Source organism: Ranitomeya variabilis, chromosome 3, assembly GCF_051348905.1.
Source record: "Ranitomeya variabilis isolate aRanVar5 chromosome 3, aRanVar5.hap1, whole genome shotgun sequence".
Lineage (NCBI taxonomy): Eukaryota > Metazoa > Chordata > Amphibia > Anura > Dendrobatidae > Ranitomeya > Ranitomeya variabilis.
Window position 1 is genome coordinate 764,312,191 of NC_135234.1, and position 19,419 is coordinate 764,331,609.

The 19,419-nt window shown below is 41.2% G+C and overlaps 1 protein-coding gene across 3 annotated transcripts in view; it reads right to left on the minus strand.

The window, feature by feature from the left end:
- Positions 1–4,406: 4,406 nt before the first annotated feature.
- FCHSD2 (FCH and double SH3 domains 2) overlaps positions 4,407–19,419 on the minus strand; it is a 136,906-nt gene continuing 121,893 nt past the window's right edge. For all 3 annotated transcript variants that reach the window (XM_077298774.1, XM_077298773.1, XM_077298772.1), the window contains 8 exons: positions 17,957–18,118; positions 11,205–11,339; positions 10,902–10,985; positions 9,618–9,795; positions 8,705–8,925; positions 8,407–8,539; positions 5,857–5,942; positions 4,407–5,353 (listed from right to left, as the gene is read on the minus strand). In XM_077298774.1, the coding sequence (XP_077154889.1) occupies positions 5,270–5,353; positions 5,857–5,942; positions 8,407–8,539; positions 8,705–8,925; positions 9,618–9,795; positions 10,902–10,985; positions 11,205–11,339; positions 17,957–18,118 (1,083 nt within the window). In that variant the 3' untranslated portion in view covers positions 4,407–5,269. The remainder of the gene's footprint in view (positions 5,354–5,856; positions 5,943–8,406; positions 8,540–8,704; positions 8,926–9,617; positions 9,796–10,901; positions 10,986–11,204; positions 11,340–17,956; positions 18,119–19,419) is intronic.

A 19,419-nucleotide genomic window follows, 5' to 3' on the forward strand; every position in this document is an offset into this window, starting at 1 on the left:
GTTACAACTTCATTCATGAGGCCCCTGAAGAAGTCCTCCTATGTAGCAACCTCAATTATATACGATGGTGGATAGATGTGCTAGGAAAGGATGACATAAAATAATTGGCAGCCCTTGATAAAAGTTATCAGACCATCATCCCACTGAAAATTAGGGAAGAAGTGGTGGTGATACATGGCCACCATGACTGTCCATAAAAAGCCAAGGTTTTCCAGATACCTGCATAGTATATTGGATGAAACACCCAAACCCCAAGCCTTCGTTCTTCTCAGCTGGTTTACGTAACCATATCTGATCCAGCGGTGGTGTTGGTGACAACCTCTCGTTAGTGACGCAAGGCAAGTTATGGTGACCAAAGTTTGCCACAGTGGTGGTGGCTTATACATTCATTCTAAAGAGGGACCTATTGGGTCCAAAGCCAAATGTTTGGCTCAAAATATCGATGAGGTCTTGTCCCAACTTTTGTAGAAGGAGGATAACGTGTGAAGCACTGGGAAAGGTGCCTGTCCATAATCTTCTGGATCATCCTGGATTCTTGTGAGGAGAACACGTGGGCCTAAAATTAATGTACTTGAACCTCTTTTGGCACCAAGTTCTCAAAGAGGCTTCCTATCTAGATGCATAGTATATATGGACTTCATAGAAGAGGTCTCTATTTGTGATCAACCCCCCTCTATGAACCAAAATAATGAGCTGCCAAGTACGAGTGGCTCCAGTTCTGCAAGACTCAAGGCAAGGTTGGAATTTGGAATGGCCACGTGTGACACCACATTTCCAGGTGACTTGTGGCTTTTCCCAAGCAAAAGAGACTTTTGTGGGCAACAGGAATGGGACTTCGGTCAATCACCTGATCGCTCCAGCTCCGGACTTTTTTCTAAAGTCTTTAATGACATCACTGGACAGTCTGAACAAAGGGCCACCAAAATAGACCTCAGGATAGGAGCCTTCAGATCTCTAGTAACCAAGATCTTGACTAAGTTCTGCAAAGAAGAACTCAAAATCTGTTACTCCAATTCAAGGAACGTGAGGGCGCCCTTTGGGGTTGTTCACAGGTTTCTTAGTTTCCATTATCAACCCATTTTTTTTAGGGTTGTTGAACCATCTAAAAACCATAATCTAAGGAGGCTTCTCAACTGGGTTCTTCTATCCAAATCAACAACCGGTGGAACCGACACTCACTCATCCGCACACAATGATCAGACGACATCACGAGTCTCCTCTATAATCCACTTTTTCTTTTCTTTAATTATTCAACTTTATACATAATAAATACAAACTTTTTACAGCCAATACAAAGGAAGCCCCCCACCCCCGCCCGCTCTGCATTGACGCTGTACACGTGATATATGGAATCATGTCCAATATGAAGTTACAAAGACTTTTTTTTGTTGTTGTTGTTGTTTTTCTACAACTTTTTGTTAAATAAAGTTAGCAGCTCACATGGGTTTTCTTTATTTTTTTTTCTGAATTTTTGAAATAACACTTATCTTACTTAAAAGGTAGGGAAAGAAAAAAAACTGGTGAAACCGCAGCTCCCTCCCCCCTACGCAAAAAAAAAAAGTATCGATTTTTTATTAATGTAACTTTTACATACAACTCTTGGGGAGCAGCCAATATTCCAAAAATGTGACTTCCATGGTGTGTGATTGCTTAATTGAAAACGGACCCAAGGTGGGCGAATAAACGGCTACTGAATATTCTTTTTATAATACGCTAAATAATATCTGCTTATAATATTTCTAAAACGTGCCCCTCGAAGGGGGACGAACAGGGAAGGGAGGCGAATAAAAACGAAAAATCTTCAAAGAAGATACAAAGTAGCGAGGGGCTCTGAACAGCGCCCAACCAAAATATCTGCCCGCAGAAAACGGCAGATGGCGGCCGAAACGGCAAACTGGGGGGATAACACCAGCGACGGCGCAAAGTCCTACGGAGACAAAGTCTCACTGTTCTACTAAAGAAAGAAAATCTATACGAGACGTGAAAAAGAAAAAATAAGGACATTCCGAGCGATTCCGGGGGCCGATAATCTGATCATTTCTGAATTATTTGCTCGACAGTCTCATTACGAAGCGATTAGAAATCAACCATTTTGCTCTGAATATAAACTAACCCAAGATTTTTTTTTTTTTTCCTGATATAGGATTTAATACCGGCTTGTTCGTCCCAGCCCGGACTGAACCATTATCAGCGAGACCAAACACCCCTAAGGCAGAAGAGGAGACGCGTTTCGGCACTGACCCTTTAAGTCAACTAATATTTATGCCCGTATGATACAATTTAGAAGCATTTAAAGGGATCCTTTCACCAGCGCGCGTCGGGGCATCTACGCACTCTACTACCAAAGCCGACCAAGAGGGCGCAAACTTATTCCCACAACGGCCTTTCAAATTCCAACAGGAAGCAAAAAGAGTCCAGCATCTAAAGAAGTCAAGGGGGTGGAGTTTACAAGCACATGACTCTTCCCGGATTGGACAGTGCATTATTACAGGTAAAAAAATGGGACACCTTTTATTTTTTTTCTCATGTGTTTATCCAGAATTTCAAAATGTTTCCCTTGTGATAAATTCAAAAAGTTGTCGATACCAAAGAGCAATGCATTCTGGGAAGCGGTTAAGTATTTGACAATGGGGTGGAGCTAAACTGTTTCTAAAGGTACACAGCATAGTTTGAAAAGCAGTTTTAGATGTGCTGGAAAAAAAAAAAGAATAAAAAAAAAAACAAGTTGTGAAAACTTTGTCCACTTTTAGGGACTTTCTTTTATTATGTCTTTTGCTTAAATGCGTGTATTGGGGGGAGGGAAGTAATTTAATATTTTTGGATGCAAATAAATGCATTTAAGGTAAAGAAAAAATTTGGCCAAATTTTGGTCACCTACACTAATAATGGTTCAGTCCAGACCCCCCCCCCCAAAAAAAAGGTAACAGGGGCGCGATCATTATCTTCAGTTATCCCCCTTACAGTACAGAAGACGGCGACACACGACGGCACAACCCCGCCAGCGCCGATCCTACGACTACGTGAGCTGCTGTGTAAATATTAGCATGACGGTTAGTAATGGCGCTGATGATTACGTATCGAGGGGTCCTCAGCGAGACCCTTACAGCGTATTATATAGATCTCTAGATAGAATTTCTTTACATTTTTTTTTTTCTTTTCTTACAATTTTTTTTTTTTTAAATGTCTTTTGGGGTAGTAATGAGAGGAACCAGCCCCCTTAATTCCCTTTATATAACCCGCTCCATAACGCAAACACGGAGAACGGGCGCATTGCGCTGCAACGCACCGCCGTCCGCGAGGTGGAGGCGGGAAGTAACGGATCACTTCTATACAATATACAGATCACTGAAGAAGGCGGATACTTTGTTTTCATCACACATTCCTATGAACACAGTAATATACTGTACTAACACATATGATAGGAGTATTGTTTACGAGGACTTTCTAGGAGCCTCAGCGCGGGAAGCTGGGAGGTACCTCCCTAACCGCGGGGATCGATCGCAGCGGTGGCAGAACGCCCGCCCAATGGGCAGACATCATCACTGGAATTAAAGGGTCATTCTAAGGGTCATTCCACGGTGGAGGAGACGGTTGTCAGACTCCATGAGTAAGAAAAAAAAATCTTGACGGAAATTATAGATTTCTAAAGCTAAAATAAACGCATATACATGAAAAAAATTATCTAAGCATCTTTAAAAAAATAATAATATACGGTGTGTGTGTATATATATATATATATATATATATATATATATATATATATAGATAGATAGATATATAGATAGATATATATATAGATATATATATTCATATATTCATACTGGGTGCGTGTAAAAAAAAAAAAAATGTATATATGTAAGTGTGTGTATATATATATATTATTACGCACACATGTATGTGGATGCATTATGTAAATATATATATCTCACACACTATATATTACTTATATACATATATTTTAAATATACTTAAAATTATTTTTTACGCATTTTTTTTAGCTTTAGAAATGTTCAGGGATGCAGAAAGGGAAAAAAAATAAATAAAAGAGTAGTAAGAATTGTAAACACTTTTGCTTTTTTCCCCTATTCATTAGAATCCTTGAAACATTAAAAAATCATAATTCTGATGAACAGGGAAAAATACTAAAAGTATGTATATTTTTAGCTACTTTCTAGTTTTTCCTTTTGCCTTACTCATTGCATCCCTGAATAAAGCAAATCTATAACAAAAAATTATCCTGAAAAGTTACAATACATATATACACACACATTATATATATATATATATATATATATATATATATATATATATGTGTATATATATATATATATATATATATATATATATATATATATATATATATATATATATATATATATATATATATATATATATACACACACACACACATATACATATACACGTGTGACATGTGTGATTTTCTTCTTTGTTAGCCTTACTATTATTCAGAGATGCAAATGGGTAAAACAAGAAGGAAGTGGCTAAGACTATAGACACATATATACATAAAATAAATTCAATTAAAAAGAAGTTCTTATAAACAAATAAAAAAAAAATCATATATATATTTTTTTTATAGAGGTGTAATTGCCCTTTAATCATCCCGTCTTCAGCTTGCAGCACTAAAAGGGTTAATTCCGACATGCCAGAATCTTCCTGCAAATGGCAGTTCTGCAGCAGAATCAGGACCCTGTGGATTTTGCTGCAGGTTCACGGTGGATTTCACACCGAACATTGAACAGGATAAAACGCTTTCGCACAGCGGGATGACACTGCTGATGACAATCCACAACCTGATGACTTTTTTTCCGTCATGCCTAGATGCAGGTTTTGAAAACAGCAACAAAAATCTGCAGCAAATCAGTCATGACCTAACAAAAATAAATAAATGCTGCTGCAATTCTACAAATGGGCATGTAAAAAATAAATAACCCCCCTAAAAAAGTGAGTGGTAATGCTGCAGCTGGACGTCCTCTTTCCTCCTCTGGGCGGACGTTCTGCACTGAACGCTGCGATCCTTCCCACAATCGGTTTGCATGTTAGACCCCATTGTTGTCCGATAACGGAGGCCGAGGTGCAATCATTGAAACAGCAATAAAAAAAAAAAAAAGGCACAAAATGTCCCAGATCTGTTGTGTCTCTTTCTCTCCCATCCTCCCGGGACCGGATATGCACAAGGTGCAGAAAAGTTTAGGGACCAAATGACTCATTTGGTCCAAGACTGCAGCAGAGAAGCTGGAGGCCGTTGTTAAACCAACGTAATTTCCACATCTTCTGCCTTCTCTGGGGGGCGCCGGTGAGCCTGCGTAGGGGGAGGTGGAGCTGCCCGCACCTGGAAGAAAAAGTAACCAATTACAAATAAACAGTCCCTCCCCTCCTTACTCACACCCGCCAGTCTCCGCCTCCTTATTTACACCCGCCAGTCTCCGCCTCCTTATTTACACCCGCCAGTCTCCGCCTCCTTATTTACACCCGCCAGTCTCCGCCTCCTTATTTACACCCGCCAGTCTCCGCCTCCTTATTTACACCCGCCAGTCTCCGCCTCCTTATTTACACCCGCCAGTCTCCGCCTCCTTATTTACACCCGCCAGTCTCCGCCTCCTTATTTACACCCGCCAGTCTCCGCCTCCTTATTTACACCCGCCAGTCTCCGCCTCCTTATTTACACCCGCCAGTCTCCGCCTCCTTATTTACACCCGCCAGTCTCCGCCTCCTTATTTACACCCGCCAGTCTCCGCCTCCTTATTTACACCCGGCAATTGATTAGAACTTTCAATATTTGAATTTTAAAAATAAACATTTTTTAAATTTAACTGAAGAGAAAAAAGTTTTTACCGGTCGTAACTTGCTCTGGTAGCCGTCAGTGGGGATCCGCGGGGGCGGGAGCGATGCGGATGGCGATTCTAGATTTAGATTATTTTCTGGAGAGAAAAAAAAGTTCAGAGAAAAATTTAACGAATTTGCAGAAAAAAAACAAACAAAAAAAACCAAAAAAACAACTCCCTAAAATAGAGAGAATTCCTTACGTTTTGCAAGAGGGATAGGTTCTTGTGTTTGATTCATATTTTTTGCATATGAATCAAACACAAAAAAAAATCTCCATTTTTAGGTCACATATTGGAAAAATATAAATGTTTGGGGATTTCTCTGGATGTATCATTACAGGCCTCCCGCCTCTATCTAGGGTGATGCATCGGGATGGGATCTGTCCATGGACCAAACATTTTGGCACCAGACCACATAGCCCCAGAGTGAGTAAATACATTAAACATATTTATCATTCATAAGTATCTTTTGACTTCCAATTTCGTACAATACACAGTAAGGATTGCTTTACCAAAAATCCTTCCCTAGGAGATATTTCAGAACATTACATCACATTAAACGAAAAAAAAAAGAATTAAAAAAAAAGTGTAAAAAAAACGTTTTAATTTTTTTTTTACATAAGAACAAATGAAAGTAAAAAAAATTATATAAGTAATAAACGTAAACACGTAAAAAAGTAAAATGGAGGTTATTAAGTGCACACACATGTATATATACGGTATATAGTTTCATGTATGTACAGTGACACTATACTATATATTATATACACAAACACATGCACACAGTGGGTATGGAAAGTATTCAGACCCCTTTAAAATTTTCACTGGTTCATTGCAGCCTTTTGGCAAATTCAAAAAAGTTCATTTTTTTCTCATTAATGTACACTCTGCACCCACCATGACTGAAAAAAAACAAGATTTTTTTTAATTAAATTTTCAAACATTTCTACAACTGAAATATCACATGGTCATAAGTATTCAGCCCCTTTGCTCAGACACTTATATTTAAGTCCCATGCTGCCCATTTCCTTGTGATCCTCCTTGAGATGGTTCTACTCCTTCATTGGAGTCCAGCTGTGTGTAATTACACTGATAGGACTTGATTTGGGAAGGCGCACACCTGTCTATACAAGACCTCACAGCTCACAGTGCATGTCAGACCAAAGGAGAATCATGAGGACAAAGGAACTGGCCAAGGAGCTCAGAGACAGAATTGTGGCAAGGCACAGACCTGGCCAAGGTTACAACAGAATTTCTGCAGTACTCAAGGTTCCTAAGAGCACAGTGGCCTCCATAATCCTTAAAGGGAAGAAGTTTGGGACCACCAGAATTGTTACTAGACCTGGCCGTCCAGCCAAACTGAGCAATCGTGAGAGTCGGGCCTTTATGGCAGAGAGACCCCCCCACGGAAGCATCTCCTCAGTGCAAGACATATGAAAGCCGCATACAGTTTGCTAAAAAAACACATGAAGGATTCCCAGACTAAGAGAAAAAAAGATTCTCTGGTCTGATGAGATGAAGATAGACCTTTTTGGTGATAATTCTAAGCAGTATGTGTGGAGAAAACCAGGCACTGCTGATCACCTGCCCAATACAATCCCAACAGTGAAACATGGTGGTGGCAGCATCATACTATGGGGGTGTTTTTCAGCTGCAGGGACAGGACGACTGGTTGTTATTGAAGGAAACATGAATGCGGCCAAGTACAGAGATATCCTGGATGAAAACCTCTTCCAGAGTGCTCTGGACCTCAGACTTGGCCGAAGGTTCACCTTCCATCAAGACAATGACCCTAAGCACACAGCTAAAATAACAAAGGTGCGGCTTCAGAACAACTGTGTGACCATTCCTGACCGGCCCAGAGACCGACCTAAACCCAATGGAGCATCTCTGGGGAGACCTGAAAATGGCGTCCACCAACGTTCACCATCCAACCTGACGGAACTGGAGAGGATCTGCAAGGAAGAATGGCCAAGGATCCCCAAATCCAGGGGGGAAAAACTTGTTGCATCATTCCCAAGAAGACTCTTTGCTGTACAAGCTCAAAAGGGGCTTCTACTCAATACTGAGCAAAGGGGCTGAAGACTTATGACCATGGAATATTTCAGTTCTCCTTTTTTAATAAAATTGCAAAAATTGAATAATTTAAAGGGGTCTGAATACTTTCCGTACCCACGGATTATATATATATATATATATATATATATATATATATATATATAGAGATAAATATATAGATATAGATAGATAGAGATATAGATAGATAGAGATATAGATAGATAGAGATATAGATAGATAGAGATATAGATAGATAGAGATATAGATAGATAGAGATATAGATAGAGAGATTAGATAGAGAGATTAGATAGATATAGATGGAGAGATAGAGAGATAAAGATAGAGAGATATATAAATAGAGAGATATAGATAGAGATGGAGAGATAGAGAGATAGAGAGATAAGAGATAAATACATAGATAGATATAAATGTATTTATTTTATTTTATTACATATAATTATATTCTTGGTTTTGTAAATTGAAATAGAAGTAAAGTCCTTACCAGTCACAGAAGAAGGGGATCGAGGGAAAAATAGGGAGCTCCTCTTGTCCGGGCTGAATATGGGGCTAGTTGGGGGCTGGTCATAGAGGGGAAGTGGTGGGAGAGAATTCTGTGGCTTTGGGGAAGGGGATACCTGTGGTAGAAAAATGTTTTACTTAATTTTTTAATTAGGAAAAAATGTTGAAAAATAGCTACAAAACAAAAACGAGTGTGCCAAAATTTACCAATGATTGTTCCCATTGGTAAACAGGACATGGATCCATCCCTTAGATTAATGAATTAGGTTTTCCCCTCTAACCTGAATGTCTTCGATCCAATGAGTGTCGCCATTCTCCGACCCACTCAGCTCCTCCACCAGCACAGAGGGGAAAACACCAATGCGGCCGTTGAATTCACCCTCCCAGAATCCGTCATCGTCCTGATTCTCCTTATTCAGGATTCGGATGATGGCTCCTTCAGGGAACGACAACTCATCTTCCGTTTGCCCATCGTAATCGTAAAGTGCTTTCACAAAACATACTGCGGATTCCGAAAAAATGGAAGAGAAAAAAAAAAAGTTAAAATATAACTAAGAGACTGTATAGGAATTCAAGAATAAAATGATCGCTGTCAATGTAATGTGCAAATTACAATTATGGTAACAAATCTGTTCTTGGGTTTGGTCTGACATTGCCGCCTGGCTTCATGGAGGTGAGCTGTAATACCAGACACAACCTGTGGACAAGTGTGGCGCTCTATTTAGTAGTAGTTGCAATGTTCTTCTAATCCTGGAAGCCATGATGAGGGTTTCCTGTAGCATGACCAACAAATAAAGTTGTGCCCTATAGAATGAAAATCTAATGTTTTGTTATTTCCTGTAGCATAGATAGGTCTCAAAATATTACAGTAGGCTCAACCCGTTTTGAATCATCCATACAGGAAGCCATAAAATTGCCTAAATTAATGCTTGATAGCAACAACGCTTTACATTTTAAGTCCACGTGGAGCAATATTTTAGAAGCCAAAACCCCCAAAGAAGGAAAGTCAGGGAATGAGACTCAATACATAGAGGCTCCATGGGTGAAAAGAATGTAATAAACTCCCCCTTTTCACCCATGGGGACTCTGCTACATAGTAGTATTATTTTATTTTTATTTTTTTTACACCTTCATTGTGAAGAAAAGCATTTATAAGAAATTGTATGTTAAAGATTAGCCAGATGCCGTAGTTACCGCTTGTGTCGCCGTTCATGCTCCCAGATGCCATTTCCGCGTCGTTAGAGTTACTGGACGTGTGAGACCGGTTGTCTAAGGCGGCCAGAGACTGCAGCATACTCAGGAGGCTGTTTGATGTAGGAAACTGAAGATACTTTTCAGGGACGTAGCCCACCTGCCCAGATTTATTTCTAGCCTGATTTGGGATAGAGGGGGGACAAAAAACACTGATAAGAAAATAAGCTCACATTCAAGATTCCATACATCAACCCAATGACATATACACAATAGACCTCTGCAGCTAGTCTACAGCTCCCCAGCTTGAGAGAAGTGGGTGCAATGTTCACATCAATGGATGTAGGTTACATAGTCCAACATTTGGAATTAGGACCTAAGGGCTTTTCTCTACACCATCTTACACCAATGTTTCCAAAAAAACATTCCAGGAAAGGTTCTCCAACAAGTAGCTTGAAGGTTCTATGAAAGTTCCTCTGCTTAATCTAGGCAGGTCACCCAACAAATGGTGGAGAATGCGGGCACACAATCACAACAGCTGGATTATGAAGCAAATGTCTTGGATTTCAAAGAGTAGAATGAGATCAGCAGGGGGGCAAACCAAAACTACTGCTAAAACTTCTAGTGCCTTTGTTTTTTCTTTTTTTTGGTGGGTTTGGCCAGGTTGGGGGTAAGAGGACAGGGATTACAAGATGTCCAACTTGTTTTCTCTGTGACTTCAGCTACCCAAGATTGTGAACACTGTCGTTATAATGTTGGTTAATGAGAGAAGAGATTTTATAATTATAAAGTGGTTTTCTAATCCTATAATGTGATGACATATTACTAAGAATTGCCATCACCTTTGGGATCCCCACGGATCCCGAGAATATCTAGCATCTCTTTGCCAGTTTCTTTTTCTTTCCCTACATAGTCCACTAGGGATAAATGAGGTTCTCAAATATTGGATGGGCACCATTATGATCCGTCCTAGCAATATATCATCACTTTACTGACTTGGATCCAGTCTGTACCATCTACGGTGGTTGGAAACTCTCGGGTAAAGGTTATTCCTGGGTAATTTCACTGCAATCCATAAGGACACTAGAAGGTGTCAGGGGGTCATTTATCATATTTATACTTAGGAAGCTGTGGACAGGGGTGGTGCTATTTCTGGAGGAGAGGAGCCATGTCTTTCTAACTTTAGATGGTCAATCTTTGATCTAAAACTGCTACAAATACTACAAACAAATCAACAATTGCTTTTAAAAGAAAAAAAAACTAAATAAAACATTCCAAAACTAATACCTTGACCCAGTCTTCCATATCTCCGTCCTCTATCACTTCGAGCATCTCATGTTCCTCTATGGTCAGCTCGTCCGGCTGAGATGCCTGTAGACAGAGAGGAAAGGTCTTTATACCGAGGAACTTATCTGCCTTGTTTCCTGACGTGGTCGATCCTTGCCCTCGTGACTCCATCTTCTCAACATGACCGATAAATATTTTATCTGTTTTTTTTTCCTGAACTGCTGTGAAACTCTGTTCACGTACAGTCTGCCCATACCCAGAGATTTGCCCACATGTAGGTGGCTTCTTGGTGAGTGCACCGACCTGATAAGAGTAGATGACTTTACAGGTCAATGGATAATTCCTCAACGTTCCTGAAGGACTGGAGCTGCTGTCATCAAAGGCGTCCATGCTGTCCTCCAGCTCCTCGCCGTCATCCCTGTCCAGGTCCAAGTTGCCCTGTGCAAAAGAAGAAAAAGACGTGAGGAGCAGATACAAAAAATACCCCAATATCATTCCTTTAATTCAGCGTTCAATATAATCTAGATCCAGATCCAAGTCTTCGCATTTTTACAGGAGAATGTAAAAAGAGAAACAGAAGACCCCATTCCTCTGACCTTCAGATAATCTGGCATCTGGCAAGTCCTTCTGATCCACGGGTCTCGGAAGTAGGGTGTAATGGGGTGCTCTACTGTACCCCCTAACCTATGGTCTTCACCTCTGCTATATGTTTGGCAGATTGAGGACCTTTGCGGAAACGTTCAGCATGGAGCTTTGTTACGAAACCTCACCATTGTAAGTTGGGATTTATTTTCCTCCTCTTATCAACTTTCCAGGAGACTCCACAAAAAAAAGGGACCTCAGTCTCCTGGAAGAAGAAGGAACATTTCCCAGGTGCCGCTGAAACAGAACCCTTTGCCATCAGCGCCCATTTGAGCATTCACAGCAAGAGGAATAGAGTCGGCCACTGAAATGGAGGCCAAAAGTTTTGGAAGTGAAGCTGCTCCAACAGTCAGCAAGCGCGTTCTTATCTCCCATAAGAAAGATTGTCAGGGTGGCCCTCAAGGCCAGATCCTACCGACACCATATTGAAGAAAAGGGTGTCAACCCGAGGCTAGGACTTCCCTCACCGCTTCTATAAGACAAGCCCCTCCAACCTAAGCTCAGCGTTTTTCCATCTGTTGATCCCACCATCGATGTTTGGCGACATGACCTGCAGACTGTCAAAAAAAAAAAAAATCCATATGGACAGTCAGCACTGATGACCAAGATCCAACTGATAAGTTAAGAAAAAGAACCAAAAATTAAAAACTCGGCTCCTCTTTTCGCAGATGCTTTGTCAATGTTTTTGGGGAAGGTTTCTCTTGGCTGTAAACTCTCACATTCTCGGAGACCTGACACACAACTGCTGTTGCTTCTAGTGCTAATCCCAGAAATATGCAGCTGCTGCAAAGCACAACATTTTTGGGAAAAGTGAAAAGGGCAAACCACAAATGAAGAAATTTGGAAAATGGGGAGGTAATCTGCAGCCTGTATAACATGGGGGAAGGGGAAGTCAGCCATCATACCCGGGTCCAAAAGTCGCCCATTTCTCTGTGCCACAAAAGAGAACAACAGTATTGTAAAACGGATCGTGGAAGTAAGAATCTGGGGACATCGGAGACCATGACGTTGGAAGGTGGGCATGTATTTGAGGGGCCTCCTCAAAGTCACTAGATGATGCTGCATCCATTATTATTGGCTGTGTGCCCCCATTAAAATGAGTGACCACCGAACAAGACCCCCCTGAGAGCAGGGCCTAAAAATGCTCCATCAGAATGGGACTCGGCAGAGATGGAAGGGTAGAAGGCTCTGGTATCTCCTTGAGTCTCATACACAATGAATGGAGCCACCGATCAACTTCTAAGAGTCTTGAGAAGATCGTTCTTGGTCTGGGTGGGGGTCCCAGTGGTTAGACTCTGACCAACTCAAGTGATCACCTCTCCCTTTAATAGGATGGGATTCTTTAAGAACTTCTGATACATTGTCCAATGTTTCCATTACCTTCTATTGAGGACAAAAAAGTGGAGTAGTTTGAAAACTTTTCACATTGACAGAACACTCAGACTTTACGTTGGACTTCCAACTAGGTTGATACTGGATCTTCACAAGTTTCAGTAGGGTCCACTTATCTGTAACACCCCAATGGTGGCATCACATGGTGTAAGCAGCCGTCTAGTCAGAGCAGAATCGGCCACCGTCCCGGCTGATTACGGTTTTTCTGCACCTTGGATGTAATAATCGACGTCCTGTGGACACATCACGAGACTCGGAGGTTTGATCGCCGCAGTTTGGGAAAGATAATTAAAGAAGTTCCCTGTGACTCAAAGTTAATGACAAAGTAAAGTCCATGATGTGAAGGGAATTATCCCGGAACACGGTGATTAAAGGACAACTGCAAACCTCGTCCCGAAGGCCCATTATAGAGCAGAACGGAGGACGCCTCATTAACTCCTGATGTTCAGAGGTGGAATTATCTGGTAATAGATGATAAAGTAACCAACTCTGATCAGCGAGATTCACACGACCGGACAACTGCCCAAAACATCACAATAATCCCGACATAATGCAAAAGCTAAACTGACGCCATGTTATCAGCAGTGACCCCACCAGCAGAATAGTGAGTGCAGCTCTGGGGTATAATACAGGATATAACTCAGGATCAGTAATGTAATGTATGTACACAGTGACTGCACCAGCAGAATAGTGAGTGCAGCTCTGGGGTATAATACAGGAGGTAACTCAGGACCAGTAATGTAATGTATGTACACAGTGACTGCACCAGCAGAATAGTGAGTGCAGCTCTGGGGTATAATACAGGATATAACTCAGGATCAGTAATGTAATGTATGTACACAGTGACTGCACCAGCAGAATAGTGAGTGCAGCTCTGGGGTATAATACAGGATGTAACTCAGGATCAGTAATGTAATGTATGTACACAGTGACTGCACCAGCAGAATAGTGAGTGCAGCTCTGGAGTATAATACAGGATGTAACTCAGGATCAGTAATGTATGTACACAGTGACTGCACCAGCAGAATAGTGAGTGCAGCTCTGGAGTATAATACAGGATGTAACTCAGGATCAGTAATGTAATGTATGTACACAGTGACTGCACCAGCAGAATAGTGAGTGCAGCTCTGGGGTATAATACAGGATGTAACTCAGGATCAGTAATGTAATGTATGTACACAGTGACTGCACCAGCAGAATAGTGAGTGCAGCTCTGGGGTATAATACAGGATGTAACTCAGGATCAGTAATGTAATGTATGTACACAGTGACTGCACCAGCAGAATAGTGAGTGCAGCTCTGGGGTATAATACAGGATGTAACTCAGGATCAGTAATGTAATGCATGTACACAGTGACTGCACCAGCAGAATAGTGAGTGCAGCTCTGGGGTATAATACAGGATATAACTCAGGATCAGTAATGTAATGTATGTACACAGTGACTGCACCAGCAGAATAGTGAGTGCAGCTCTGGGGTATAATACAGGATGTAACTCAGGATCAGTAATGTAATGTATGTACACAGTGACTGCACCAGCAGAATAGTGAGTGCAGCTCTGGGGTATAATACAGGAAGTAACTCAGGATCAGTAATGTAATGTATGTACACAGTGACTGCACCAGCAGAATAGTGAGTGCAGCTCTGGGGTATAATACAGGAGGTAACTCAGGATCAGTAATGTAATGTATGTACACAGTGACTGCACCAGCAGAATAGTGAGTGCAGCTCTGGAGTATAATACAGGATGTAACTCAGGATCAGTAATGTAATGTATGTACACAGTGACTACACCAGCAGAATAGTAAGTGCAGCTCTGGGGTATAATACAGGATGTAACTCAGGATCAGTAATGTATGTACACAGTGACTGCACCAGCAGAATAGTGAGTGCAGCTCTGGGGTATAATACAGGATGTAAATCAGGATCAGTAATGTAATGTATGTACACAGTGACTGCACCAGCAGAATAGTGAGTGCAGCTCTGGGGTATAATACAGGATGTAACTCAGGATCAGTAATGTATGTACACAGTGACTGCACCAGCAGAATAGTGAGTGCAGCTCTGGAGTATAATACAGGAGGTAACTCAGGATCAGTAATGTAATGTATGTAAACAGTGACTGCACCAGCAGAATAGTGAGTGCAGCTCTGGAGTATAATACAGGATGTAACTCAGGATCAGTAATGTAATGTATGTACACAGTGACTGCACCAGCAGAATAGTGAGTGCAGCTCTGGGGTATAATACAGGATGTAACTCAGGATCAGTAATGTATGTACACAGTGACTGCACCAGCAGAATAGTGAGTGCAGCTCTGGGGTATAATACAGGATGTAAATCAGGATCAGTAATGTAATGTATGTACACAGTGACTGCACCAGCAGAATAGTGAGTGCAGCTCTGGGGTATAATACAGGAAGTAACTCAGGATCAGTAATGTAATGTATGTACACAGTGACTGCACCAGCAGAATAGTGAGTGCAGCTCTGGGGTATAATACAGGAGGTAACTCAGGATCAGTAATGTAATGTATGTACACAGTGACTGCACCAGCAGAATAGTGAGTGCAGCTCTGGAGTATAATACAGGATGTAACTCAGGATCAGTAATGTAATGTATGTACACAGTGACTGCACCAGCAGAATAGTGAGTGCAGCTCTGGGGTATAATACAGGATGTAACTCAGGATCAGTAATGTATGTACACAGTGACTGCACCAGCAGAATAGTGAGTGCAGCTCTGGGGTATAATACAGGATGTAAATCAGGATCAGTAATGTAATGTATGTACACAGTGACTGCACCAGCAGAATAGTGAGTGTAGCTCTGGGGTATAATACAGGATGTAACTCAGGATCAGTAATGTATGTACACAGTGACTGCACCAGCAGAATAGTGAGTGCAGCTCTGGAGTATAATACAGGAGGTAACTCAGGATCAGTAATGTAATGTATGTAAGCAGTGACTGCACCAGCAGAATAGTGAGTGCAGCTCTGGAGTATAATACAGGATGTAACTCAGGATCAGTAATGTAATGTATGTACACAGTGACTGCACCAGCAGAATAGTGAGTGCAGCTCTGGGGTATAATACAGGATGTAACTCAGGATCAGTAATGTAATGTATGTACACAGTGACTGTACCAGCAGAATAGTGAGTGCAGCTCTGGAGTATAATACAGGAGGTAACTCAGGATCAGTAATGTAATGTATGTACACAGTGACTGCACCAGCAGAATAGTGAGTGCAGCTCTGGAGTATAATACAGGATGTAACTCAGGATCAGTAATGTAATGTATGTACACAGTGACTGCACCAGCAGAATAGTGAGCGCAGCTCTGGAGTATAATACAGGATGTAACTCAGGATCAGTAGTGTAATGTATGTACACAGTGATTGCACCAGCAGAATAGTGAGTGCAGCTCTGGGGTATAATACAGGATGTTACTCAGGATCAGTAATGTAATGTATGTACACAGTGACCGCACCAGCAGAATAGTGAGTGCAGCTCTGGAGTATAATACAGGATGTAACTCAGGATCAGTAATGTAATGTATGTACACAGTGACTGCACCAGCAGAATAGTGAGCGCAGCTCTGGAGTATAATACAGGATGTAACTCAGGATCAGTAATGTAATGTATGTACACAGTGACTGCACCAGCAGAATAGTGAGCGCAGCTCTGGAGTATAATACAGGATGTAACTCAGGATCAGTAGTGTAATGTATGTACACAGTGACTGCACCAGCAGAATAGTGAGTGCAGCTCTGTGGTATAATACAGGAGGTAACTCCGGATCAGTAATGTAATGTATGTACACAGTGACTGCACCAGCAGAATAGTGAGTACAGCTCTGGGGTATAATACAGGATGTAACTCAGGATCAGTAATGCAATGTATGTACACAGTGACTGCACCAGCAGAATAGTGAGTGCAGCTCTGGAGTATAATACAGGATGTAACTCAGGATGAGTAATGTAATGTAATGTATGTACACACTGACTGCACCAGCAGAATAGTGAGCGCAGCTCTGGGGTATAATACAGGAGGTAACTCCGGATCAGTAGTGTAATGTATGTACACAGTGACTGCACCAGCAGAATAGTGAGTGCAGCTCTGGGGTATAATACAGGAGGTAACTCAGGATCAGTAATGTAATGTATGTACACAGTGACTGCACCAGCAGAATAGTGAGTGCAGCTCTGGGGTATAATACAGGATGTAACTCAGGATCAGTAATGCAATGTATGTACACAGTGACTGCACCAGCAGAATAGTGAGTGCAGCTCTGGAGTATAATACAGGATGTAACTCAGGATGAGTAATGTAATGTATGTACACGGTGACTAAATTTTAGTGCAGATTAATTCTATATGTAAAATTATATTTACAGGTAAAGATGTATAACAAAAATGTTGCTGAATTAAAACAAACAACAACAAAAAAAACAACCCACACACTTGTGGTAATCCTGTGCACATGTATGTGGTGCGATGCTGCTCGGACATTACTCGCTGCTGCCGTCACAGGAACAGGAGACACAGACATAGCAGAGTACAGCGTGTGACCGTTGCTTGGGAGAAACTGGATGATAATGCAAAATCCAACAAAAAGTAACGACGTGAAATATGTAAGAGATGGAAGGAGCCAGTAATGTGCGGAGACTACGGTGCCTCCGGGACGTCTGAGGACAAAGCTTTTCTTACCCAGCGGTGAGAATGTGAATACAATATGAAGAAACATCATGAAGAAACTTTATAGAATCAACCTCGACAATCCTCCAGTCACATCCAGAGCTGCATCCTGGGACCCCACAGCTCAGTGCTGCCCCCCGCTGGCTCAGATCATTAATGCGGTCTTTGAACTGATTGTGAATGCAGCTCTGGATGTAACTGGATTAAAAAGATACAATGTAACCAATTTAAACATCTCTTTCTTAAAGTGCACCGTCCCCTTTATAGAGTGAAGTTAGACAACTATTGATGGGTGACCTCGGAGCGGACGCGAGCAGCGACTGTACCAGGTGAGAAGATCCGTTGTTGATCATGGTGGGTAGACTGGCCCATCGCTCGTTCTCCAGCTCCTCCATCACCTGGTTCATGGCGCTCTTTAACCACGTGTCTACCGAAACCCCGATTTGCCTCAGGAGGTCAAGACGAGCTTCTGCCTTGAGCTTGGTGATCTGCGGCAAACAGAGCATGCTGGGTAAGAGCCGATGGCTGCCATCATAGATATATCCTGGAACATAAACTCAGAAAGATTGTTACAATGTATCAGTCTGGAGAGTTCTGTAGACTGGATGCTGTAACAAATCCTCAGCTGTGAATTAGGAGGTCTGTACGGGTTTTCAGCCTCCAGATGTGAATAAGAAGGCCCCGTACCCTAACAGCAAGCAGAGATCTTAAAAAAAAAATTAATATAAGTTTAGTACATTTCCAGGAAACGTTCCGATGCCACACACTATCTACGTGTAATGACAGGGCAACCATAGAGGGTCAGCACCGACCCCCGGAAGGTTAACAACATCGCATTACTGGTGCCACAAGCCGTGCAGTCAGCACAGCAACGTCACCGCAGGGTCACTGACCGCACAGAACACAGCAAACACATATAAGTAACCCATTATCCTACCCATCATATCAGGGACGTCCACTAATTACCCAAAGGTGAAAAGGTGACAGAACTTCCCTGGGAAAAGAAACCGCCCAACCATCCATGAAGATCTCCTTACACATGTCACCAATACAAAGTCAGCGGTATACTCACATTATATATAGGTCTCTAAATAGGGCAGTATTATAGTAGTTATATTCTAGTACATAGAAGCTGTATTATAGTAGTTATATTCTTGTACATAGGGAGCAGTATTATAGTAGTTATATTCTTGTACATAGGGGCAGTATTATAGTAGTTATATTCTTGTACATAGGGGGCAGTATTATAGTAGTTATATTCTTGTATATAGGAGCAGTATTATAGTAGTTATATTCTTGTACGTAGGAGCAGTATTATAGTAGTTATATTCTTGTACATAGGGAGCAGTATTATAGTAGTTATATTCTTGTACATAGGGGCAGTATTATAGTAGTTATATTCTTGTACATAGGGGGCAGTATTATAGTAGTTATATTCTTGTATATAGGAGCAGTATTATAGTAGTTATATTCTTGTACATAGGAGCAGTATTATAGTAGTTATATTCTAGTACATAGAAGCTGTATTATAGTAGTTATATTCTTGTACATAGGGGGCAGTATTATAGTAGTTATATTCTTGTACATAGGAGCAGTATTATAGTAGTTATATTCTTGTACATAGGGGCAGTATTATAGTAGTTATATTCTTGTACATAGGGGCAGTATTATAGTAGATATATTCTTGTACATAGGGGCAGTATTATAGTAGTTATATGCTAGTACATAGAAGCTGTATTATAGTAGTTATATTCTTGTACATAGGAGCAGTATTATAGTAGTTATATTC